At 39.9% G+C, this 27,854-nt stretch overlaps 1 protein-coding gene across 1 annotated transcript in view; it reads right to left on the bottom strand.

The window, feature by feature from the left end:
• Positions 1–27,854, bottom strand: part of LOC150087182 (nose resistant to fluoxetine protein 6-like) — a 109,628-nt gene that overhangs the window by 16,904 nt on the left and 64,870 nt on the right. Inside the window, exons 10-12 of the mRNA XM_090372397.1 lie at positions 21,348–21,427; positions 6,396–6,518; positions 5,741–5,861 (exon numbers count right to left, since the gene is read on the bottom strand). Coding sequence (XP_090228523.1) covers positions 5,741–5,861; positions 6,396–6,518; positions 21,348–21,427 — 324 coding nt within the window. The remainder of the gene's footprint in view (positions 1–5,740; positions 5,862–6,395; positions 6,519–21,347; positions 21,428–27,854) is intronic.

Genomic DNA, 27,854 nt, shown 5'->3' with positions numbered 1-27,854 from the left:
GCCAGCGAGCGAGCTGCAGAGGGATGTTGCTAATTCTCGAGCGAGAAACGTTTTGTGCATGCTCTGAAGTTGGTCTCCGTTGTGAAAGTGTTGCTCTTGTGAACAGGTTTACATTGGGAAAGATGGCAAAATTAAACAAAGAAATTTTAACAAGTGACTGTTTTAGATACTTCTGCTTTTAAGTAAAGCGCCAACATGTTTTTTCCTTGTCCGTCGGTCCACATGCAACAACTGGATTCCTAGTAGTAGTAATAATAATATTACTACTACTACTATTATTTAATAATAATGATCGTTAGCTTATTTGTAATCGTAGTATTATTATTTTTTCTATTTCTTATCTGTTTTATTTTTTATATTTATTTTTATTTATAGTAGTAGTATTTTAATAGTAAAATATATCCTATATTTTATGATTCTTAATACAATGAGTTTCTTATTTCACCCTAACAAACGAGTGTCTAGAGTGCTCAATATTTGGATTTTAATGATTTAGGGATCAGCGTATTGCAAACATGTGCAGAACAGATAACCCCTAATGGGTTTAAGGTAACTTCTCTCTGAATATTTTTTTCTTCCAGCATTCATAAATTTATTTCTTAAAATAAGTTTGAAAATTTTATTTCAATAATTGTAATGAAATTTGAGTGGGCTCGAGTTTTTTTTTCTTTTTTTAAAATTTTTTAAGTGACGTTTAAATTAGAAGTCGGTTGTTGCGTGGGTCCTGGGAAAAAAATAAATACAAATAAATTTCCTTTTTGCGAATAAGTTTAAAAGAACAGGATTTATTATTCTAAAATTCTAACCCCAATTTTTTTCAGAATTCGCAGTCAGTTCGGGTTCTGAGAATTCATAACTTGTTGCTCGCTCGGAAATTTGTAGGCACCCTAAGGCTACTAAATATAAATAACGATTTTTTTTCAAGATTTATTGTAAATTCCTACCTTGTGGTCGTGCCGGAGTTTAAACAAGAATAACTAGAAATACATAACGTGAAACTGAACGTAAAAACAGACATACGATGCGCTCGCCCAAACACAAATCCACACACATATCGTGTTCCCTCAATAGGAAACATAATTAAGAGAGCTAAAGCCTCTCTCTCTCTCTCTCTCTCTCTCTCTCTCTCTCTCTCTCTGTCTCTCTCTCTCTCTCTGAAATAAATAAAAAGTTCGTTCGTTGACCTTATAGTTTCGGCGTTCAGATATAACTGCTAATTGTGTCGAGTTTGGCAAAAATGTAATAGGAAGTTTTATAAATAACATTTAGTTCCATTGTATTTACCTTTTAATTCATAACTCTTAATAATATTGATCTCCACAAACAACAGTTACAGAAGTTGAATAAACTAATCTAGCAGCACGTTACTGTGAATATTCATGAGTACCATGGCGTCAGGTTTTATCTGTGAAAATATCTAAACTTCTCAAACACTTCCTCGTTCATTTCAAATACATACGAGGTCTCAGTTCCATTTTGAATGGTGTACATTCTCACTTGACTCTGCCAAGCTCCACTTTTCCGTCAAATGCAAATTATCAGTGGGTTCAACCACTGCTCTAATTATTTAATCTAATTATTTAATAGTTGTTCTAATTATTTGCAGTACGATTCCTTTCGCTTTAAAGGTGGTTGTACGTGTTCGCTCTGATATTCATTGCCAAAGAGTTAGTCATTTTAAACCACCACTTTTCGCACTGCTCTGCCTCAAACTCTCTCTCTACTCCATCTTGTCAAATTCATCTTTTGCCTCTGTCGATCCCGAAATTCCACTAATTTCTTGGAACTCATTGACTTATTTTTTTTTTTTTTTTGAGATATGACTCTCTCCAGTTCAACTTTCCTGACAGTGAGGTCATTTTTCTTGGCGATTTTCATGTTCATAACTCTAGCTGGATTCAGTTTTCTATTCAAGTGGACCCAGCTGGCTGAGATGTTAAAATTTTGCAATTACGAATGACCTCTCTCAAACTGTTCATTAACCTACCAGAATACCAGAAAATCCTAGCCACATAGCCAACACTCCTTGATCTTTTTCTCAAGAACTACCCTTCTAAGTACAGATTGAAGTGATTGGTCCTCCGGGTATCTCACACCAAAACCTAGTGATGGTCTGTTTTCCAGTGGAGCTTTTTTTTTTGTGGCCATTCTCAGCTTCGTACTATTTGGTACTGCAAGAATATGAAATGGGATGATCTGAGAGTGTTTGCTCTGATCGTGCCATCAAAATTATTCTTGTAAAGAGAAAATACTTAATTCCACACTTCACAATTGCATGTGGTTCTTTGACCCAGATGACACAAATTGAGAATGAAGTTATTTGTTTTGGCATGTTGTTCCAGCGGCTGATTTTCAACATCTAATGAAAATTAAAAACAAATAATAATAAATAAATAAAATCCACACATCACGTTAAAATCTTGTCCTTTATCTAATGCTTGATTCTCCAAAAAATTGGTAAGGCTGTTCAATATAAGAATGTTACCTATCACAATTGCCTTGAATATGAATCTTCAAAATAATTTTCTGCCTACACAAAGCGTGAAACAATTCTAAAGCACTTATTAATTTGTCTAAACTAGCATTTTAAAAAGGCTGAGTAGAGCATCTGTTCAAATAATAGTCAAGCAAAGTGATCTTTTGCGAAAGCTGTTGGTCGCAACTTTTGTTTATCAGCTCCTACCTCTGTTAAAACCCAGTGGTTCTCTTATCATCTTAGCTAAAGTTAAAGCTGACTTACTAGCATCCTACGTTTTTTTTAAAAGTCTTGTATTGACGATCTTTGGTAAACCACTTCCTATTTTCCAGTACGTGTCACTTAATACCCCTATGGTTTTCTGATAAAAGGATGGCAGAATAATTTTTAACTATCTTGATGACAAGAAAGTTCCAGGCCCTGATGATATTTCTTCGCTTTTTTCTCAAAACTTGTGATTCTCAGCTAACTCCTATTCTGTGTAGCCTTTTATTTCAGTGATGCTTTTCCTTCTGCTTGGAAACTTGTTGATATTGAACTCTTTCTTAAAGAAATGGAGAAACCCATTAATCGCCAACTCCTAAAAACTATCTAGAAACTATCCTAATAAATATCTAGAGACCTTCTACCTCATCAATAATTCAGTATGGATTCCATCAGTGTCGATCCACTGTTGAAACACTGGCTTATGTTACCCACGCATGGACAAATTCAATGGAAAAGGCTGGTGAAATTCAGTTAGTTGCTCTTGACATTTCAAAGATTTCTGATCGTGTTGGGTATAAGGTTTTTCTAAATAAGCTTCCATCTTATAAATTTCCTACTGGTTTTTTTTTTTTTTTTTGTAATTCAATAACCAGTTTTCTCTGATCTCTCAGTGTGCGTGACGAGAGATGGCGCTTTGCCTTCTAACGTCTCCACTAATACTGATAGCTGAGAACCCAGGGTTCAGTTCTATCTCCCACTCTTTTCCTCTTGTATATGAATGTCTTTCTTCCAGTGACTGGAAATTCTATCCATAGTTTTGCTGATGACAGCATATTGCGTTCCAGTTTGAGAAACCTTGCCTTGCATAAATAGCTTCATCTTCTCGAATATCTCCTGATTCTTCCTCTAATGCTGATATCCAGGAAACCTTTCAATGGGGCAAAGCAAAACTTAGCTAATTTCAATCCTTCTAAAATCCTTCTTTTAGGAAATCATTCTTAAAGTCAATAACACTCATATATCTAGACAGGATCATATATTTCTATTAGGAATACCCTGACTTCTAATCTATTTTTGCATACGCACATTTATTATTAAATTTTATTAATAACAAGATACACAACAGGTAACCATTAACAGTGCATATGAGAGCAGAAGAATGAGCAGAGTTGATAACAATAATAAGAAATCCAATAGTGAGATAAACTATTGACATTGGTTCAAACATTAAAATCATATGTACAAAAGAAGTATGTATTAAGTTACTGGTCAAACAAATAATATATTAATTAATTAAAGGAAAAAATAATAAACTACAACTACATTAATTAAATGAGCTAGTCACTTTGCACTTCAAGAGAACAGGCATACTTATGGATGGAGTTCATCAGTGATTGGGGATTGTCAAAAAAGTGATTGATCGTCAGAAAAGTCAATCAGAGAGTCATTTACTAATTGAAAATGAGAGAACCTTTGGGGGGGTACTCTTAGGTACTCCACTTAGTGGTATAAAAGGGTCAGAGTTTACTTGGTTCATGATAACGCGCAAGGAACGAAGCATAATATAGCTCTGTAGCTATGAGAGCAAATGGTCACGGATACCCTACAGCTTAATTTTTTTGCAAATTATTTTTCGTGAGGGACTTTATCAAATGCCTTAAAGATATATATGTAAACAGCATCAACTTGGATCGTTACCAAGTGTTTCATAGGTACATTGCCAGAAAGGAAGCAAATTTGTGACCACAGATTTCCACGGCAGAAACCATGTTGATTCTGATCAATGAAAGGCCTGAAAAATTCGAAGAGATGTTTGTGGCAGAGTTTAGCAAGGCTATTTTGCAAGGTTATGGGTGATAAATGTACTTGTAATGAGATACAGTACACTTGTCACTTTTTTGAAAATCGGATTCATGTTGGCATTCTTAAAATGCTTTGAATACTTTTAAAATCACAAGTATTGCTTCATCTGCATCTAAAAAATTGGGTTTTCTCTATCGCTGTTGGCATGACCTTTATTCCAAATAGTTAATTACTCCGTACAAATCTCAAAGTCGCCCTACCATAGAACATTATTCCCACAACTGGGGCTGTGCTCCATAACCCCTCTCAGGTTGATAGAATCCATTCAAAAGCGGTTAGGTCAATTATGACCCATGTTTTACAAAATCTCTCCACTCCTTGTTTCTGTTGTATGCCCTTTGTATAAATGTATCCATTCGCGGTGTTTTTTTTTTTTTTTTTTTTTTTCTGAATTGGCTTCTATAATTCTCCCTCTCGTTTACGTCCCATTCCGAACGAGTGCCTCAACAATTCAACATCCACTTAACTGTTCAGGTTCAAACTCACAGAACCATCTTTTGCTCTTCCTCATTTATTCGTTGAACTTCGGTTTTCTGGATCAATCTCCCTTCACATGTATTTCCTAAAAATTAGAGTCTATAGAAATTGAACCTTAATGTCAACAAATATTTTCTTTCATTTTGCCAACCATCAATTCTGCACGGTACTAAGTACTATAGAATCCATTACCTTTCATGTTTGGGCATTTCCTAAAAAGAATACCACATATCTCTCTTCCTGATGAGATTGAAGAGGTAGCTGCAGTGGAGCAAAAGGTCATATGAGGGAATCGCGAGCACTTTATAGGATTGAAATTGCGCATTGTTTTGACCATGCCATTCAGAGTTAGTTTACTTCCAGATAGTGTCAAAGTCGAGTGCGATGTGATCAGGCATTTTTCCACTTTTAAAATATTATTCCGTTGTAGTCCTATATTGACTTTGAACAACATTTAAGAGAATATTTAATTTCAAATTAGCTGTTTACCTATCACTCATAAGGAAAGAGCTGTTTTAATGGTGACAATAAGTGTTCATCGCACTTACGAAGTGGTAATTTGAATAAGTAGGAGACGTCAGTCTGAGATGTTTACTTTCAGAATAAGTTCCAGGTGGCAGCCTGAAATGTTATGTCTCAATATTATGGCACTACACAAAGCCGTTTGCAAAATTCCTAATTTTCTAGCTGATATTATATAATAAAAATGACACTTACAGGCTTGATAATTAAATTTGGTCTTGTGGCCAAGTAGTATCCAAGAAAGATGCCCACAGCATATGGACCAAATCTAGTGTAGGGAGTCATGTAGACATACGACAAGTAATCTTCTGTTTCCCTGAAACATAAATTATAATATTTTTAATTCTTGCGATTTTTTTCAATACACGTAAAAAAATGTTAAATTCTCCGAGCTCTACGATATCAATAAAATTATATTTATTCGAAAAAAAAAACAGAGAGGTAATTTCAGGCCCATTTAAATAAAGCAGACTCCTTCGCTTCCCGTTTCCTAAAATATGCCCATAATACGAGAAATAATTCTCTGTCAAAAGCAGGAAACTCAAACCTATGTACTTTGCAAAATGTGCAACTGAAATGGTCAATCGTTGAAACTTGCAACGATTCATTAACTGGCACCCTGCAGAAGAGGTTGGTTATTACGTTGGTTTACGCAAGATGCAAATTCATATATCTTATTTTCGCTGTTAACTCTGCTAAAATTACCTTCGAAGAAGCGTTTTCTGCTCCTCTCAAAAATATTCAACTACAACTTGATCAGTCTTCGGAGGAATATTTATTGTAAGATATATTGGGAATATTTGGTTGCTTCAAAATATAATGCAGAATATTTTTCAAATGGTATACTCACTGCAAATTATTGTTAAAGGTGAGAATCATTGAGACAAGATTCTTGACATAGGTGATAATGGCTGTGTACAAAATTGAAAGGAATAATAGAATTCCAGTGATGGTCAACGCTAATTTCGGCCACCTGCAAAAAATTCAAAACAGAAATGCCTGAAGAAGGTTACGTAAAGTAAATTGTTAATTGTGAAATGTATTAATTTAAAAAATATATTATTGTATTTGTTTATAAGAATATTACCTCATGGTAACTGGACCTAGCCTGTATATGTAATTTAAATAACTAAATTTAATTAAATTTAATGTAAAATATTCCTTCTTTGTATAGAAAAATATTTATAAATGTATTTAAAGATTTGCTGTCATTTGGCTTCAGACATCCCAATATGATGGTTGTTGTTATAAGATTTTAGACGTTCAGGGACTTAAACCATGTTGTGTTGCCTATAATGTTTTCTTTATTAACAAAGAACAGCAAGCGGCCCCTAGCCAGAAACTGGCAAATCCGCTATGTACATGCATAGATATATATACAATGATATATATATGATACAATATATAATGATACATACAATCATATATACATATAATCGTGTTAATTACAATGTTATAGGTGTGATGAACATGTATCATGTTCACAGAGCAAATCACATCACGTAATTAATCAGAAGTATTACTTGTGTCCCAGGAACCACAAGACAGCAGTCTTTTCCTATCCTAGGAAGAACGAAAACCGCACCCACTGAAGGTAGTGCTATATACCAATGGGTGTTAGCTAATCCTGTATCCACAGCTGCCCAAACTGGGGTACCAGCTAATAAAAAAAAAAAAAAAAAAAAAAAAAAAAAAAGAGAATAGATGGCAGGCGATATCAGTTTCAAGAGGCTATAGACATTGCAGGTGTTGGGTTGGTTCCTTGTTGTTGATATGTTGATAAACTTGAGAAGAGTTGCTTTCTTTTAGTGAAAACAGCAGAGCAGAACTGTTGTAGAGCTGAGAACGATTGAGAATTTTCAGTCAGCGCCACTTCATTTCCTTCAGAGAAGTTGCTGACAGCAGCTTGTAATGTATTTCTGTCATCGTGGTACAGGTTGCAGCGATACAGAATGTGCGTCCAGGTTTCCTCAGCACCACACAAGCAGAGATTGGTGTCAGACAAGGCAAATTTAAATAGTTTGGAGTTGATGGAGCCGTGCCCAGTAAGTATATACGATGTTGTTAGGCTAGGAGAAAACCATTGGCGGACGCTCTTGTTGAGAGGGAAGGTAACTGCAGGAACAAAAGAGTGGGTGACTTGACCAGTAGTACTGGAATCCCATCGTGATTGCCACACACTGATAAGTTCATTCCAGATTCTCCGTTTCTCGTCTTTGATGTTAGCAGTTAAGTTGCATGAGATGCCGAGAATCTCACCGGGAACTCCGTGCTTTAGACGATAGCATAGTCCTTTGAAAATTACATGCAGGTCTAGTGGTAAGACTCCAGCAAGGACCTGCAGAGCAGCAGAGGACACTGTCCTGCAGGCCCGGAGCATGGCAAGCAGCATAATCCGTTGAATGGAGATGAGCTTGGAACGGAGTTTAACATTAACGGCTCTATGGAACCAGACTCCCGAAGCCTATAATGTTTGTAAGTTGCATCTGCTCTTTGGTTAATTTGTCTCTTTGTCGAACGAAACACTCGAGTTTTCGGAGAAGAAACTATTCTACCCTCGCCAACGACCGACAAAATCAGTCAGGTTCTGAAAAAAATCCCATAAAAATTCCTCTTTCGTTGATGAAATTTCAGTTCTCGGCTTTTCGTCCCGGTTTGAGGAGGATGACGATTCTACCAACTGTACTACATGCGAGGGCAAGTATTGATAGAAAATTAAAGCAATCTATAATATCTTTAGTTCAAATTTTGGCAATCAAAATTTGATTGCCTTGGTCCTTGAGGTTGTCACAGACATTCTCTCAGATATGCCAGACAAGCTGTTCTTGCTACCTGGGAGTCTAAAACGCTGATGGAACTGATATTCGGGTGACACTTAAGCCAAGTGGACCCAATTTCGGCGAAGTCTGGACGGTCTATGACAGCCAAATCCTCTGCTTGCACCTTCACGATGGTGGGACTGTTAGTAATCCTGGGTATAACCTCCATGCACAAGTACATGGTGGGTGACCACCCAGGTGTGAACCAACGTAAGCAGGAGTCGAGGTGTGGCGCCCACACCACATGGAGGAACGCCGCCCCTCTATGTTACCAGGCAGTACTAGGTGGTAGATGACTCTCATCAACCGGTGAAATACCACCACTTTGCTTATTGGAGGCTTGAAGTGGTGGAACCCATGTTTAGTCTCTAGAGCTACGTTCCGGCCAACCCTTCCCTATCTCTTCCATCGTGCAGTATGATTGATGATTTTTGAGGTTATGATGAATGTCGTGGCGAGATCCAATATTCCTTACATTTCGAGGGTACAGCTCTAAAACGGTGTTCGCAGGCCGGCCGCTAGATAATACACCGGACCTAACCTATTGGTAACTCTCTAGGAGGCTTCCGGATCAGCTAGTGTATAATCTTGCTACCTCTACTCTGCCAGATAGTGACTGGAGGGAGTCCGAGTAGTGTGTATGCGGGGAGCATTGTCGAGGCCACGTTATGTCAAGGATCTGGGTATATTCTTACCACATGTATGGCATATCCAAAAATTTCATTACTTCATACAGCATGTCCCACCCACTTTTTCTTACTATTGAATACACCATGAATTGTCAAAATAATAGAGCAAGCTTATCTGCGAAAAGATCTAAACCTCCCAAGGACTTCCTAATTCATTTCACAAATATACGTGGTCTCAATTCCAATCTCAACGATGTCCATTTCCACTTGCAGTCTTCCAAACCCCATGTACTTTTTCTGACTGAATCTCAGTTATCAGTTGATTCAACTACTGCTCATCTCAGATGTCCAAATTATTTGCTGTATGATTCCTTTCGCCTCAATGTGGTACTTGTACATATGTCCGTTCTGATATTCCCTGTCAGAGACTTGGCAATTTGGAATCTCCTCTCTTTGATCTTCTCTGGCTTAAAATCTCTCTACCTCATTGTGTCGAATTCACCTGTTGTCTCTACCGTTCTCCCAACTCCGCTAATCACTTGGAGCTCTTTGACTTCCTCTCTTTGCAACTTGACTTTCTCCAGTCCAACTTTCCTAACAGTGAGGTAATTTTCCTTGGTGATTTTAACGTTCACAACTCCAGCTGGCTTCCGTTTTCTAGTTACACCGACCCAGCAGGTCGAGATGCTGAGGCTTTTGCAATTACTAATGACCTAGCACAGATTGTTCATTTACCTACAATAATACCGGACAATCCTAATCATACAGCCAATACGCTTGATCTTTTTCTCAAAAACAACCCTTCTAAGTACAAGGTCGAAGTGAGAGGTCCTTTAGGCACTTCAGATCACAACTTGGTGATTGTCTCTTCTCCAATGGAACCTTTATCTCATGGCTATTCCCAACCTCGTATTGTTTGGCATTACAAGAATGCAAAATGGGATGACCTGCGAGACTTCTTTTCTTCTTTTCCTTGGTCTGATTACTGTTTAAAAACTTCTGATGTCAACGTTTGCTCAGATCGTGTCAGTGAAATTATTCTTGCAGGAATGGAATCCTTTATCCCACACTCCACTTTAAAATCTCGTCCTTTATCTAAACCTTGGTTTTCCAATAAATGTGCAAAGGCTGTCCAAGAGAAGAATGTTGCATATCGTAACTGGCTTGTTTCTAATTCTTCAGTTTCATTTTCTGCCTACACCAAAGCTCGCAACAATTGTAAAGCAGTTATTAATCAGTCCAAACTAGAGTTTGAACAGGCTAAGAGTAGAAAACTTGCTTCTTGCCCTAATGGTAGCCGAGCATTCTGGTCTCTTGCCAAAGCTATTGGCTGCAACTTTTGCCCATCTCTGCTCCCACCTCTGTCCAAACCAGATGGTTCTGTTGTCACTTCAGCCAAGGATAAAGCTGACCTGCTAGCATCCCATTTTTCTTCCAGCTCATGTATTAATGATCTTGGTAAAACACCTCCTACCATTCCTAACGCGCTCCATTCAATGCGTTCTGTGGTCTTCCATCAAAAGGATATCAGAAGGATTTTGATGAATCTTGATGCTAAGAAAGCTCCAGGTCCTGATGGTATTTTTCCACTTGTTCTCAAAACCTGTGCCCCTGAACGTACTCCTATTCTTTGCCGCCTTTTTTCACTTTCTTATTCCAAAGGTGTTTTTCCTTCTGCTTGGAAATTTGCTCATATCCAGCCATTGTTCAATATCCAGTACCGTTATGCAACATTTTCTTAAAATATATAAAATATATTTTGTTGGAAAGTTAGTTTTTCACTTTAATCCCGTCTTCCTTAAAATTGGTGGGTCGTTACAATAATATGGTTACCATATTCATCGCCGACCGGGCTAGCCGGGTGGGTAAAGTGCCTGCCTGGCAACCCAAAGGTCGCGGGTTCGAATCCGCCTCGGGCTTGGATCAAAATACTGAAAAAACCTTGGGAGGTGCATTATGGCCACAGAAGCCGATGCGCCAACAACTACAAAAAAAAAAAAAAATAAATAAATAAAAAATCATATTCATCAACGAAAAATCTACAAGAATCACCCTGAATTTTAACAATTTTTTTTTTTTCCAACCAGGGTAAACATTGCTATTTAGGAAACACTTTTCGCTGTCTCTGCAGCACCTACTTTCTGCCCAGAGTTCTTAGTCCTACAAGGAAAAAGAAACTCAGGCATTTAATTTGAAATTAAATGATTTTTCATCCTTATAATCCGTAATCCAATACAGATGTTTTGTTTGAGAGAACGGAGCATCTATTATGAAATGATTAATCTCCTGTCATCAAACTCCATAAACCACCATCTGTTTCTGTGTAATAAAATCTTTCTTGAGGTGCAGTTTTCAAAATCCTGGCATAAAATATTCATTCTTGCCGTTCCTGAGATCTGACTAGTCGTTTGTGCAGAATCCTGGAAAGAACGGTCAACTTACCTCATATGGTATTTGGAGGAATAATGCCTTCCTCTCTAATGCACTGCATCTTCCGAAGGAACAGGTTCACTTTGGACCATTCAATTAGATTAGTTACATCTATTTGGGGTTCTTTCCTAAAAGAAGAACCCCTGGTATCCGTATTCTTCAATATCGAAAAAGCGCATGACACAGCTTGGAGATTTCATATTTTAAAAGTCATTTTAAAATATGAAAGAACGCACTGGATAATGCGTTCTTACTGGATAATGCGTTCTTTATTAAGAACGCATTATCCAGTAAGTCTTTCAAATTTCATGAAGGATCCAACCTCTCTCTGCCCTTTTGCCTACGCTCTAGTCATTAAAATGATTTCCATTATCGAACAACTTCCTCCAACTGTAAACAGTGTCCTCTATGTTGATGAGATTAACATATATTCCCCGTCATTCAACGTGAGGATTATCGACAGTCAACTGCAACATACCATTGATGGCCTGAACTCCTGGGCAATGAGTAATGGCTTCAAGTTCTTAAGCTGTGCATAAAATGCTATTCCAGTAGTAATTGAAGCCAGACTTTTGGGAGTCCTATTTTATAGAAGGTTTATCTTCCTGTTATATATCTTTAAATTATGTACAAAATGCGCGAGATGCCTTAATGTCCTTCTCTCTATCTCCTCTACTTCTTGGCTACTAAGAGATGCATTCTATTACGGCTTTACAGTTTTGATTCTATTCGATTTTTAACTGCGCTTTGGTATCTGAGGCCATAATGCGCCAAGTCAAAAATGAATATCTAAGACTTAAAGACAACTTAAATTAGGTTGCCATCCAATAAATATATAAAATCAATTTACAGACAATATATATGGAGCAACGTCGCCTTAGTCGCCAATGCTCCTAGAATCCAATAACAACAGCAACATTAGCTATTGCAGTTCTGCTTGCTATAACGTATACATTATGTTCCAGGACCAAAGAAAGGTGCAATGTACATTTTTCCGGATTTTGTCCCAGACCATTTAGTGCTGGTTAACTGGATAATAAATAAATAAATCTTTATTTGTCCTACCAAATTTAAAATATAGGTGTACATTGGTAAGTGACAAATTCCCTTCACGGCAGACAATGCCAGGGGATTATCATAAAATGCGAATAAAAGAATGTCTAAAATATACAAGAAAGGTTAAATATACACGAAAAGATGACATTTAAACTACATTACTCTTCACTACATTTCTGTCTAGAGTCCTGGCAATTGTAATACAAAAGTTCATCTTAACATCACATCCACTGATCAACTTGTGCGATATACATTATTCAATTGCGTACACACAGTTCGACAGAAATTCACACAACTACTAGGCAACAGTAGCCTCAGCGAGCCACACTGCGATTTGTTTCCTATATTTCGGGTCTTCTATGAGCCGTAGTAGGTCAATTCCGATATGTGTTAGGCACTGAATTTCTAGCTGGTAGATGACTTTCATCAACCGGTGAAATACCACCACTTTGCTTATTGGAGGCTTGAAGTGGTGAAACCCATGTTTAGTCTCTAGAGCAAAGTTTCCGGCACCCCCCCCTCCCCCATACTTCTCCTTCAACCCATGCACGGTACTAAGTACTATAGGTTTTGATACCTTTCGTGTTTGGGGTTTTCATAAAAAAAAAAAAAAAAAAAAAAAATTGATTCTAGCGCACTGGCGGGTATAAACCTGTCGGCCATCTTCAGTCTGTTGGTCTTCATTCTCAAGGATTTTGTACCTCTTAATGCAGATGGCGGGATGTGCCACTCACAAAGCTGCCAGAAGCATGGTGATGATATCGTGCCAGTCATCATTTTGATTGTAGTTATTAATCGTTTCCAGGAAATGATGTCTGGTAAACGCTGCAGTTTAAGCTGTTCAGAGAGCTGCGTGGTCCTTAACTGTTGAGGGAGGTGGTGCTTATGGTTTGCCCACTTCAGCAGCCAGAATTCACTCGCATATATTCTCCTAATGTGGGTAGGGGTGGCTGACGCCCACAATTCAGCGCCATACAAAATGGCCGAATACACTGTGGTTCTTAAATATCGTGCGGTTGTTGCAGTCTGTTTCACGTGCAAGAGGTGCTGTTTTGTTGCCCAACGTAAGTAGTTCATTTTCTTCACAATCAGGTCAATATGAGAGTTGAACGTAAGTTTCGTATCAAATGTTACTCCCAGATCTCTATGCGTCTCAACAACTGGGATAGGTTTGCCATTAAGTTTCGGGTGTACGAGCGTAGGCGATTTTTTGAGCGAGTACACCATGATTACTGTCTTCTGCGGATTTAGGGTCAAGCCAAATTTGTCTAAGTACACGAATAAGTTCAGAAGCTTATAATTAATCTGCTCACACAATGCCCTGTTGTTCATGGACGGTTGGATGGGTGTTAGGATCTTAATGTCATCTGCATAAGTGCATACATCATCCCTACCGTTGCAGAACGGGATCATCATGGCGGTAAAGAGGAGTCCTGATAAAACTCCACCCTGTGGAACTCCTGCATGGAGTTGGCGTTGGAGGATCTGACTATCTGTGCGGTAATAAATGGACCGACAAGTAAGTAGAGTCTGTAGGAACTTCAGCAAATTTCCTTTTATTTGGAAGGCGTGTTGGAGCAGATGAAGTAAGGCATGTACATCCAGACTATCGAAGGCTGCTTTTATATCGGCATAAATTATTGCCATTTCCTTTCTGGCTTGGAAAGCATTTAGTATCGTGGCCTGAACTGTGAGGAGGTTAGTTATTGTTGATCTTGCAGTCACTGAATAATGAATTTGTTGAAGTTGCCCAGCCAGTATCTGATTCGACAACTTTGGCAACAGAGCTTTCTCCAGTACTTTTAACAGGATAGATGAAGTAGATATTGGCCTATAATGCTCCACAAGGTTAGGCTTTGTAATTTTCGGCATTGGAATTACAGCGTACTTATTCCAGCTTTCAGGGAAAACTCGGCAAGCAAGGATAGAGCTATAAATTGCTTGGAGTGGTTCAATTAGGTAAGGACTAAGACACTTTACCATCAACTCCAGCTGTGTTAGTTGGCCTGAGGGAGTTAATACTCTGTATTAGTGCTTCTTTAGTGATAGGAACAGACTCCATCTCATTGTCAACTAATTGATCCCACTCAAACTCCCTGACTTGAGACTCATGATATATGCTGGAGAATCTGCTGATGTGGTCCATCCACGCTTCTTTGTCAAGCCCCTGATTTGTGTCACTTTTATGTGTGCAACGAGGTAGCTTTCCCCTTTCAAGTGTGTCTTTCATGTAACGGTTGATTGCTCTAGATTTTTCCCTATTAAATATTGCTCTGGCCCTCGAGTAGTTAATTCTATTTTGCGTGTCATTAGACAGTTTCCATTTTCTGTGCAGAGTTTGCTTTAGTTTAAACAATGTAGATAGGCTAGAGTTCCACCAGGTTTTAGATTTTGATGACATCCTTACTACTTTGGAAGCCGCAAATTCTGTAATAGAGTTTATCCAACTTGTTAAGAGAGTTGTTGCAAATAAGGCATCACATTTGAGTAGATATTCCCACGGGATACAGCTGGCAGCAAATAAGCATTTATTTGGGTCCAGAAAGGCTGGCGAAGTGACGCGCTGGCTCTTAATTTTTTCCTTGACATTGAAGTCCACATACGGTAGCATTATGAGCATTGCAATTGGGCTATGATCGGATGGAAAGAACATTTCGGGGGGTACATCAATTATACATTTACCAGAAGACAGAATTAGGTCAAGTCTATTTTCACCTCTTGTAGGTTGGTCATTTATAAGAGAGATTGAACATGGCTGTAGTTTATTTAGCATGGTGTCCAGTAGGTTATTGAGCTGTGGTGGAAGGTTGAAATCTCCACATACTATATGGGTGGCTGACACATGTAATTTGTTGAGAAGCCAGTCTACTACATTATTTATCATTTCTAGACTCGGAACAGGTGGAATGTAAACGACTGCTATATCCAAGAGTGCTGAGTGGACTTTTAGAGTGACGAGTAATGCCTCATAAAACTCTGAATCTGAGTAGGCGACCGAGATTATTTCAAGTGCTATGTCACGTACAAACAGGGCTACTCCTCCACCCCTCGCTACAGATCTGGATTTGAAGTAGGCATTGTATCCAGCAGCGTCAGCAGCGACCAGAGACTCTTGATGTGGCTGGAGCCAGGTCTCTGTAAGACAGATAACATCAGCAGACCGTGACAAGAGCATTTGTTCCAATGTGTCCAACTTGTTTCGTATGCTCCTAACATTCTGATAAAAAATCTTCCCCATGGATAATGGTTTTATCTGTGTCCTAGTAGGTCTTCTACGGGGTATAGTCTTACTTTGTATCATGTGTCGGGTAGTGACTATTGTAGAAATTCGATTGACATCTGAATGGCGATCCGGTAGCGGTTCAGTATCCTGTGTAACTGACGGGGTACATATATTCTGCGATGGTCTGGTTTCCTTCCTTTGGCGTCATACTTGTGAGTTTGTAGTTGGCTTACTGGGATATACATAGCGAGGTAGTTTTAATCTCGGCTGTCCGTTGTGATAAAAAGGTCTGATGAGAGCTCCCACTGGCCAGAAGGAAGTGGCGGCAACATTATTAATATCTTTTTCATCACACTCAATTTTGAAGGACGCATATGTGGCTGCCCTCTTCAGTAGGGTGACTCTTACAGTTATATTCATGAGTCGTAGGCATTCAGACACAATTTGGTCTGGAGTAGTCTGAGGGTCGACTCGGGAAACAAAGATTGCTTTAGATTGTTGGATGGGTCTTGTGATCATGGGTTTTATTCGAGAGGAGAATGATGCACCTGGCAATCTACCATAATTGTTATTGGTAGGGTATTGTGTACCAGCTGCCAAGATGGAGTTGTTTCGGCTGTACCCGCTACGACTAGATGTGTAGGAGGAGACGGGGGAGGTTTTTGAACAACTTTTCTTTTGAAGAAAATTTCATTTCTGTTCCCATATGATTTGTTAATCAGTCTATTCGGCATAAGGCTACTGAGACAGTGTATAGCATTCTGGATTGGCGGGGAATCCGGCAGACTGGTATATGAAGTATTAGCTTCTTGATACGGCCACTCAGTAACGTCTTCATTAAGGCAATTTGCCACTGGATTATTTGTAGTGGATCTGTCGATGCATTTTCCCATATGAGTTAAGTGGTCTCTCTGAAACTCAGTTGGTTGGTTTGTGTAGAGATATCTGGCCTTAGGACCTACCGCATTAGGGTTATTTAATGTGGGAAAAATGATATTATTCACACAGCAGTCACTCGATGCAGGTGTGAGACTTAACTTCTCCGTTCTATGACATGAATTGCTTGTGCTAAGTTTATCCTCATGAGGTACTGAGAGATTAGAATGCTGCCAATTCTGAGTTTCAATTTCTAGCGAAGGATTTATACCGTTGATAACACTAGCTTCTGGAACTGATTGAACACAACTCGCCATGTGTTGACGGTTTTGGGTGCCTTTAGTATCATGACCATTACGTGACCTCACCCTTGGTTGATATGTGTGTGAATTGACCCTGGGGGTATTCGCCATCGTATCCTGATTGTCGTGATCTTCAGAGAGTTTTAATAATTTGGATTTGATTAGAGACATTAGTTGAGTGTCTAGAGTGTTGATTATTAGATGCCTTATTTCATTCGCGATGATCTCCAGTTTTTGGTCGTCTAGGCGAAGGAATGTAGTATTATCTGGTTGTTGGTACTCCGCTTTTTCTTTTGTTCCTAGGCAAGGTTCCGCAGCCGAGTTTGATACTTCACTTGGGGCGTCTAGACTCACGCTGTGATTTATTTGGTTGTATTCATTTAAATTTACACTTACAATAGTATTTCCACTGTTAGAAGCAGTATCAGTCAGAATTTCATTATAATGTTGGCTGACACACACAATACTATCACTAGTATGCCGCCGTCTGCATTTATTTTTGTAGAGTTGCACTCGAAACGTACCTGGCTTAATGGAGGCTGTAACATTGCCATTGACATTAGCATCGTAATACCCATTCGCGGGAGGCTCTATCGCGATATCAAAATTCATTCCAGATATTAGTGTAGACACGGCAGGACAAAATAGCCGCTGTGTTCAGCGGCTATTTTGTCATTCTCATTATGTCCGGGTGTTTTCGCCGGCATAAAGTCGTCTGTTTTACGAGCTAATAGTACGTCGCCATACATAGAATCTTCGACGCTGGGTGGCACCTCACATGCAGATTCAATTTCATTGACACTTACAGCGTTCGGTGAGCTGTATAAGACTGCAGGACTGACAAGACTGTTGCCAGCGTTGGTTACCGAAAGAGGCTTCGCTTTATTTATGTTAGTGGAGTTATTAGGTTGCGTTTCCTTTCCTTTCGCTTTCGTCCTTCTATTTGGTGGTACCTTCTTATGTACAGGTGTTTTGCACGCTTGGCACAGGTACGATTTTCTCTTAGAAGCTGACAATTTTGAGAGATTATTTATGCAGCAAGCCCCTAGGCTAAGTGCGCAGCTGACACACTGCACAGTGAGAGACGCAGGCTTTTCACACTGGCTACACGTGGTTTTTCCGGCGCACATGACGTTCTTCTGGGTAGGGCTTAGCATATTTGACCTCCGACAAATTTTACTGTAGTGAACTTTCAGTATTCTGCTTTCAACTGACTTTTCAGTTAAGCTCAGAAGACGAGTTACTTTCAAGACGATTTGCTACGGTGACTTTCAGCAGATTTAATTGCAGACTTCAGGCCGCTGGCGCTTAGGAGGAGGCCATTAGGGAATTTAACGCACTTAATAATCAAGGGATTTAATCAGGCCTATTGTGTGGCAACCTTGACCTGGTGAGGTTTCTACTTACACAGTTGGGCCAACTCCGAAATACCGTAGTTATGATTGCAATATATGAGACGAAAAAATGACAATAAAAATTTACCTGTCATGGAGAGTTCTACGACAGCTCCATCAGTGGGCAGCAAATACTAAACGGAGTCTTGTGGTATTGGATTCATCATGGTACACAGTTATTAACACTATATTTTTAGCACTAAACGCGGAGCATGAAAATGCGTGGCCGCACGGTCGACGGCATGAACAAATTGTCGATACTACACGGATATACGATTCCTTATGGTCCTGATTGTGAATATAGCGTGCTTTGGTAGGTGCACGTTTGAAGGCTAAGCGATTAGACGGGGTAGGATATTTTCGAAATAACCTAAAGATTTGTTTTGGGCCTTTTTTGCTGCTGTGCATTCTGCATTCCACCAAAGTTTGGGAAAAGGTGGAAACTGGGTACATGTTTTTGAAATTGTAAATGTAGCTTCTTAGACTATGGTTTCTTTGAGGCTCAGTTGCATTATTGATAGGCTCCTGAATGACTGCAGTGATATTAAACTGTGTTAGATGTTGAAAGGGGCTCTAGTCAGTCTGCTCAATCTTCCACCTGGATATCCTGAAAGGAAGATTTGCTCACCTTCAGTAGTCGCGTGGACGACAATAGTCATCCATGGGATTTTACATTGGCTGCGAATAAACGGTATTTGAACTTGCAGCTGTTCATCTCTCAATACCTTCCTATCTGAAGGTAATTTATTGTTTCAGTGTGCATAAAAGTGCGGTTAGTTTTCTGAGTAACTTGCACAAAGTTAACCTTGAGGACAATAGTCAAAAACTTGCACCAAACAGTAAATTGCACAAAACTTAACCTTGAGGACCATTTAACATTACTGTACTCTGGTTTGCTGTTGATTCCTATAGTTATTTTATTCTGTCCTTGGTACAATATCAGTTTTCCCTTACATTTTAGACTGCAGTGTCCTCATTTACTCCTATTTTATTTGGGTAAGTAGATTTTGCCATGTCATGTCCTAAAAGAATTAGAGTAGGTGATTTTAGTGGTGAGAGTAAAGCACAGCAGATGATGACACTAACCTAATCTATATTTACTATAATAAATTATTATTTCTAAAGAAATATTTCTTCAAAATATATGGTATACACCCATCATTATCGCAAACAATATCTTTATTCTGCGTCTAACGCACTACACAAACGTTCAATATTTCTAAGTCATTGATAGAATATTCACAATGTATGCTCGATACAAATATTCTATCAACGTTGAACAATAGATGATTATTTATGGCTGTCCTTTGCCTTCAGTAACTTAAAACCAACTTATAACGTCTGTGAATAGATTAATAACAAAACTTATTATGATATTACAAAGGGACAAAAAAGTTCACTAGCTTAAAAATGAATTTTGAACTGATGGACAACGCTGAAGGTAAGTACGAAGTTGTCGGGAGGGGGCGGGAGTGATGACATCCCTACCGGTTCTTCTCCACCACCCAAGTAAGAGAAAGTAGGAGAGAAAAAGAGCATATGGATCCCTATCCTCTCTTTCTCTCCTTCTTTAACTTATTGGATTGGTGGAGGATTAATAGCAGAAAGAGTACGAGTAGGTATGTGGAAAAGGTGTTAAACTCCACATTTAGAAAGGAGAGGTCATTATCAGTGAGTATATACTCTAAGACGCGTATCGAAACTACCCGACAGGGTGTTATTGCCATTAAAATCCCAGAGAAGTAAGACTGCGGAAAGCAACTGCATAATTAGATTATCAAGGTCTGTCTGGGGAGGTGTGGGGTGGATATCAGTGCCAAGTGGAAAATAGGTGGAGAAAGCTGTTAATATAAGACCGATCGAAAGCGAATTGTACTGCTTCTATGTTAGTGTAAAACAACACTCGTTGAAAGGACCTGATTGTCCAAAAGGATAGCAACTCATTCATCTGTGTCATATGCCCTTTAAATTATAAAAATTTCTAGAGAAGTTTAAAAAATTTTAAAAATGTATGTATTTTAAAATAAGAACTATATCTATAGGCAATATAAAGCAACTTACACCACTTTCTTCCACCTGGATATCCTAAAAGGAAGATTTGCTCATTCCCAAATCTTTATTCTCGAATAAAACTTTTAGAAAAACATTACAATCCTACAAAGGCGGAGGGTGAAAGTAGTGGTATCAAGTAAGAACAGGAGAGTATTCATTATCGATAATCACCATCGGTATAATCTTATCCGTACATGGGAGAGAATTATAAAGAAATTCCATCCATAGTGGAATTTTGACGAAATCCACAAAAATCGCACGGGGGATTTCAAATGTCCTGTCTGTCTCAGAAAGATTGTTATATTTTTTGGAACAGATCGAAGTCGCATGGATTCATCTGAAAATATGTTGTCACTCAGTGTTTCCTACTTCCGTTTGTTCCGAATTTCCTTGATGGCACCGAATTATCTCATCCTGCATTGTGGCATTTACACCAGTTTAATTGTCGCAAAACCCTCACAGAGTTTTTGGGGTGTGAACGTTGTTCTAGCTTGGTTGTTGTTGTTTTAGGGTTTTTGGAGCATCGGCGATTAAGGCCATATTGCTCCGAGTATACTGTCAATAAATTACATGTGTTCTGTGGTGGATTTTCTGTTCTGCTGGACGAAACACCGAGTTTCCGGGAGAAAAAAACCATTCTTCTCTCGACTGAGACCGACTAATTCAGCCACGTTATGAAAAAGACCCATTAAAATTCCTCACGTCATCGACGGGACTTGAACTCAAGTCTGTCTTTTTCACCCAGTGTGCGGTTTTACCAACTGTGTTAGCCACGAGGGTTCTAGGTGAGGTTAGTTTCGATACTTTACTACACACTGCACTTTTAATAGTCAAAGTCTCATTTCGTAGTCTGGGAATTTCCACCTATTCAAACACTTCTGTAATGTAAGAAGAAAACCGTTGTAGATATAACCATGTTACCACTACTTTTTTCTCATCCTTGTGTTCATGTACCTGGTGATTTTGGTGGATGTAACAGTAGAATACGAAAATCATATAATTATATGAACTCAAAGCTTACCTGAATAGTATCAGAAAAATTATCAGGATGAAGACATAGAGTTGGAAGTCAACTGATACGTACCAACAATGTGGCAAGCACTGAAAAAGAAAATATTCTCACTTTAAGTAGAAGAAAATTATCATATCGTCTGTTTTAAAGGGCGATCAAATAAAATAAACAAATTTCCATTCGTTGTCAATGTGGAGAAATTTAAAACTTCGTTGCAACATATTTTGGTAGCCGCATATACAGGGTCGATCTCGAAATATGCGGATCTTGATTATTGAAATATCAAAATAATCCTAATTTTTAATATACAACAAAATGCCAAAGTCAGTATAGATTACGATGTTACCTATAATGCAACAACAGCGGAAAATTAATCCAGTAAAATCCGGCACTTTATAATCCGAAATTCTTTAAATTCGGGCACATTTTAAAAAATAAATAAATCCGAAATATTAAATAGATCCAACATACGTACCATGCTAAAAGATGGCGATATTTCGCTCTTTATATAAGATTCTTGGAGGATTAGCTTGTCCTGCGACCAGAAAGGTTCAATTGCAGAGATAATGCAATGGTCTAAATACTCATCGTAAAAGAAACCTACCTTGACAAAGAGTTTCCCTAGAATTTCCCTGCTATCAAATAGGTGCCCTCTCCAAAATGTTATTGAACTTTTATTAAACGATGAAACTGCTATTAGACCCTGTATAAGAACTAATTGGTCTCTCACTAGATCTACAAAGATTACAAAATTCTGCAAACTATCCCAGACCCTGGTTCTTAAAAGGAATCACACTCTTTTTTGTCATCAAGTGGAAAACCTTCAGCGAATGGTGAAGTTCCCACTTCAAGGAACTTTCATGAATTACAAGGAACAAAGGAGGCTTCTTAGCAAAATCAGCACACAAACCGACTACAAAAAAGTTTGGCAAAACTAAGAAATACAAGAGAACCCTCTTCAAAGTAAATAATAATTTCTACATAGAATGGACCCTTTGACAATAAATTTCAATAAGACAGAATTGATGAGGGAAGAAAGGTCTTGGGAATGCCGAATCCAAATTTATGGAGCAATAATATTCTCCCAAACGATTAATATACAACGCAAATTTTCCAAGTATCATGCTATATGATCTGAGATTTAGACTATAAACTCCGCCATGGACGGTCCCAAGCCCGGCTGCGAAAGGAGGAGGGTGGTCATCCTGCCGAAATGACTAGAACCGGGAAACCGGGGAAATTAGGCAAGAAACCGCATGAAATTCGGAACAAGCTCTTACAACAATGTTACCGCATCCGGGGTAGCCGATGCGCCAGCACTGGGGACCCAGGGTACTGGTGTGAAGTGGACCACTGGCCACAGAACAAGCTGTTATAACAATGTTACCGCATCCGGGGTAGCCGATGCGCCAGCACTGGGGACCCAGGGTGCTGGTGTGAAGTGGATCACTGGCCACAGCAATAAGCTTACTACGCCGAAAAGGACAATTAACATTGGCGAATGGAATGTTCGAACGGGGCATCACGTTGGACAAAAGGAAATCATTGCCCAAGAACTACTTAGGTGCAAGATATCAATCGCGGCATTATCCGAATTAAGACTCACCGGGTCTGGAACGATGATCATCCAACCACCAGCACCTAATGAAGCGGTTATGCTATTCTACTCTGGTGGTGAGAAACGAGAAGCAGGAGTGGGCTTTATGGTCGATGCTCAGGCCACCAGTAGTGTGATCGCTTTCCAACCAATATCGGACCGCCTGGCAGTCCTTACTGTCAAGGGCACCATCAAGACCCATATTATCTCCGCCTATGTGCCAACTGAGATTAGCCTGGACCCGACCAAGAATGACTTCTACAACCAGCTCCAACATACGCTGGATTCAATTCCGCAGACAGAAGTGATCATCCTCGCAGGGGACTTTAATGCCCATATTGGCGTGGACAGATCTGGTTGGGAAACAACAATGGGCAAGTTTGGCCATGGGAAGATCAATGACAACGGCTTACGTTTGTTGTCCTTTGCCGCATCTAACAACCTGATCATTGGAAACAGCCATTTCCAGCACCCTCAAAAACATCAACTTACATGGCGAAATCCATCTGGCAAGGACTCAGCAATCCTGGACTACATTTTGATCAATGCCAGATTTCGCTCATCACTCATGGACGTTCGTGCCATGAGGGGACCTGATTGCGGATCTGATCACTACCTCATCCGGGCTAAGGTGCAGCTCAAATTACGGCATGCAAAAAGATCATCTCGGTCAGCCAAGCTGGACTGGAGGCAGCTAATGAATGCTGCCAACAAACAGGCATAGCAGATCGCCCTATCCAACAGCTTCGAGATGCTGGCTGTGCCCGAGGATATAAATGAAGAAGAAAAGCAGATCTCTGATGCCATCCTGGAATGTGCCAAGCCCCTATGTCCACCTGCCCGACGTCGAACGCAACCATGGATATCAGACGAGTGCCTCGACCTCGTGGACAAACGGAAACAGGCAAAGTTGGTCGACTTTGAACGGTACCGGCAGCTAAACCGAGAAGTCCGACAAAGAATGACAGCAGAAAGAGAAGCATACTGGAACCAAGTGGCAGACGATCTTGAAGTGGCGGCATCCAAAAACGAGTACCGCACTCTCTACCGCACCCTCAGATGTCTGAGTGGAAAGACCAAATTGACTAGTGACAACATCAAGAATGCTGATGGGACCTTCGTGCGATCACCATCCGAACGCCTGCAACGGTGTAGTGAATTCTTCAAAGCTTTGTATAATCACGACCCACCTCAGGGACCGCCAGCAACAGCACTCTCGATCGACCCCCCTGAGGTCTCCATGGTCGATGTTGAGCCTACAGTAGAAGAAGTGAAAGCAGCCATACAATCCCTGAAGAATGGCAGGGCACCAGGAGTGGACCAAGTCACCACAGAAGCGATCAAAGCCGGGGGAGATGTACTGCTTCGCCGACTACACTCACTCCTCAAAACCATCTGGTGCACTGAACAAATTCCGTTAACATGGAGGAAAGCTATTATCGTACCGATCCACAAGAAAGGTGATAACCGGGACTGCAAGAACTACCGTGGCATCAGCCTCCTTTCCATCATCGGAAAGGTCTTTATGAAGATCATCCAGTCAAGACTGCAAAAACATCGCGAGCAAACCAGTCGAGAAGAACAGGCAGGATTTAGACCCGGGCGAGGATGCTGTGATCAAATCTTTGCCATTCGTCAGCTGATGGAGGAGAGGATCCGGTGTGGACAGCGAACCGTCATTGTTTTCATTGACTTTAAGTCTGCTTTCGACTGTGTCCACCGGCCTGCCTTATGGAAACTACTAGAGGTTGAACATGTACCTCGAAAAGTCATCACACTCCTCCAAACTGCATACAACGGTTTAACCAGCCAGGTGCGCATCCAGAATGATTTATCTGAGGAATTTACCATCCAAACTGGAGTCCGCCAAGGGGATGTAGCCTCCCCGTTGCTTTTCAACATCGTGGTCGACGCCATTATGAGGCAAGCATTCAGAAACAGACAGGGCATACAATATGACAAGGATCACTATGTGACTGACCTGATGTTTGCTGATGATAGTGCTATCCTTGCCGGTAACGACGCTGAAGCCACGGACATCCTCTACGACATTGCCCGCATTGCCCGGCCATACGGTTTGAAGATCAATGCTGGTAAGACAAAGGCCCTGACAACAGATGGGTCGCAAGCCACCATCTATCTCGAAGGCGTCCAGATCGAGCAAGTGCAGGACTTTAAATACCTTGGGTCGCTGGTCCAGGAGAAGAAAGTTGCATCCACCATGGAAATCCACAGCAGAATTGGACAGGCGGCCACTGCGTTCGCCTCGCTCAAATGGTGTCTGTGGAAGAGGACCAACATTTCCACAAAGACTAAAATCCGACTCTTCCGGACTTTGATCCTGCCCATTCTTCTTTACGGATCGGAAACATGGATTTGTCTCAAGTTAGATTTGAACAAACTTGAGGTATTCCAAATGCGATGCCTGCGGCAGATCTTGGGCATCTCTCTTCGCGACCGTATCACTAATGATACCATCCGCGCCAGATGCCAACAGCAACCAACCATTGCCGACCAAATCCAGAAGCGAAGGCTCAGATGGTTTGGCCACGTATGTAGAATGGGCACGAACAGAATACCATCCACACTCCTTTGGAGACAACGACCCACCGAATGGAGCATCCAACGGACCGCGCCTAGGAAAACGTGGGCCAAGCAAGTGGAAGATGACTTGAAGAGCCGACGTCTCGACCTTAACCAGGCCAGGACTGAAGCCATGGATCGTAAGGTATGGAAGAACATCACAGAGCAAGTCCGAAACCCTGCGGCACCTACAGCAGCATACTGGTTGCGTGGCCAACCGCCTCCCCCAGCTGCCAGCTAAGGACCAAAGAAGAAGAAGAAGAAGACTATAAAAGAAAGGCAAAGGAAATTGCCAACTGTCGAGATCGATTTTTGGAGAAGATCTAAATTAGAAGAGTTAGGAATGAAGACATAATAAAAGCAATGAACGTTCAAATAAACATTGACAAAATAGAACAGGAAAGATTAGAATAGTATGCACATGTTATGAGAATGGGGGGAAGAGAGAGAGAGATTACCTAAAAAATCAATGGAATGGACACCCCCTAGAGGGAAAAGGAGAGAAAGACCTAGAAGCACATGGATAGAGGGAATGATGCCGACCGGCTAGCCGGGTGGGTAAAGTGCCTGCGTGGCAACCCAAAAGTCACGGATTCGAAGCCCGCCTCGGGCTTGGACATCACGATGGTGCCGCACTATCCGGTTGGATCTCACGGCCACGATACACGAAGGAAACAGGAAAAAACTGGTTCCTTCGTGTATTGCTCACATCAAACGATAAAAAAAAAAAGAGCGAGTGATGGAAGGTATGGAAAAAGAGGAAATTGAAGAATGGAGACTGGGAGGACAGAAAAGAGTGGAGGAACAAAAGTAAAATATTAAAAAAAAATGATATAATATGTAAATGTTAGGTTGAGGATAACCGTTGATACAATGGAGAAATCTAAAGATGAAAGGAAACTTTTTGAGTGAACAGAAAACAACTTTGAAGCCACTTCTCAGAATAATCAACCAACACAATGATTACCCTTTAAATTGTCTAACAAAACATAACTACTACGGTTAATAACTATAGCAAGAACTCATTAAATCATTAAAACCTTGATAAGCGTGCTATCGAGCCAGATGATGATGATGATCATCATCATCATCAGCCATTTTCAATCCACTGCAGGATGAAGGCCTCTCCAGCAATTTTCCAGTTCCTTCTGTTTTGAGCACTGGCCATCCATTTACTACTCAAAAACTCATGAATTTCATCTATCCATCTCCGCCTTTGTCTTCCAGGTTTTCTTCTAGCTCCTCTTGGGTACCATTCTGTTATTTTCTTAGTCCATCTGTCATCATGTCTTCGAGCTATGTGTCCTGCCCAAGACCATTTTAGTTCTTTAGTTTTGATAAGAATGTCCTTTACTTGAGTTTGCTGCCTAATCCATGTGTTTCTCTTCTTATCTAACAGTCTGATTCCCAATATAATTCGTTCCATTCTTCGCTGTGTAGTTCTTAGCTTCTCTTCCATTCTTTTGGTGAGTGCCCAAGTTTCACTTCCATAAGTCATGGTGGGGAGTATACAGTGATTCATTATTTTACGTTTCAGACAAACTGGGATATTACTCTTCAGTATGTGACTATATTTCCTGAATGCTATCCATCCACAATTTATTCTTCTCTTGAGTTCCAGCCATTTATCATTATTACAGCTAATAACTTGTCCCAGATAAGTATATGACTCCACCTTTTCAATTACTGCTTCTTCAATCATTATTTCCCTTTCCGTGGCATACTTGTTCATCATTACTTTTGTTTTAGCCATATTCATCTTTAGTCCAAAATCCTTACTAACTGTGCATAACTGTGAATGATGTTAATGATGTGAATGATCATTGTGAATGATGTTACCGTCCTGAATAAGGTAAATGTTGGAAGTGATCACAGAATGGTAAGATGTACACTTGATATAGATGTAGGAAAGGAAAGGAAAAAACTGACTCGAGTAAATAATACAAAGGTCTTTGAAATAACAGAGGAGGAGAAAAAGCAGTATGTACTGGAACTTAAGAACAAGTTTGAGCTTCTGCAGACTGCTCAGGACCAAGATATCGACGAGGAATATTACAACTTTCTGAAAGTGATAAAGCCCAAGAAACCTATAGGGAAACAGAAATCCAACGAAGAAAAAATTAGTCAAGAAACACTTGTCATGATGAACCAAAGACGACAAATGAAGAGCAAGAAAAACACTGACAAGGAGAAAATTGAGTATACTGAGTTATGCAAAGCCATTAGAAAGAGACTCAGAGAGGACATAAGAAGATTTAACACAAGAAAAGTAGAACAAGCATTAAGGGAAAACAAAGGATTTAAATCAGCAGCCATGAGCAGTAATACAGAAAAAC

This window comes from Mastigoproctus giganteus, chromosome 4, assembly GCF_048544385.1.
Source record: "Mastigoproctus giganteus isolate SK-2022 chromosome 4, ASM4854438v1, whole genome shotgun sequence".
Taxonomy (NCBI): Eukaryota; Metazoa; Arthropoda; class Arachnida; order Uropygi; family Thelyphonidae; genus Mastigoproctus; species Mastigoproctus giganteus.
This window is presented reverse-complemented; position numbering and strand designations above follow the sequence as displayed.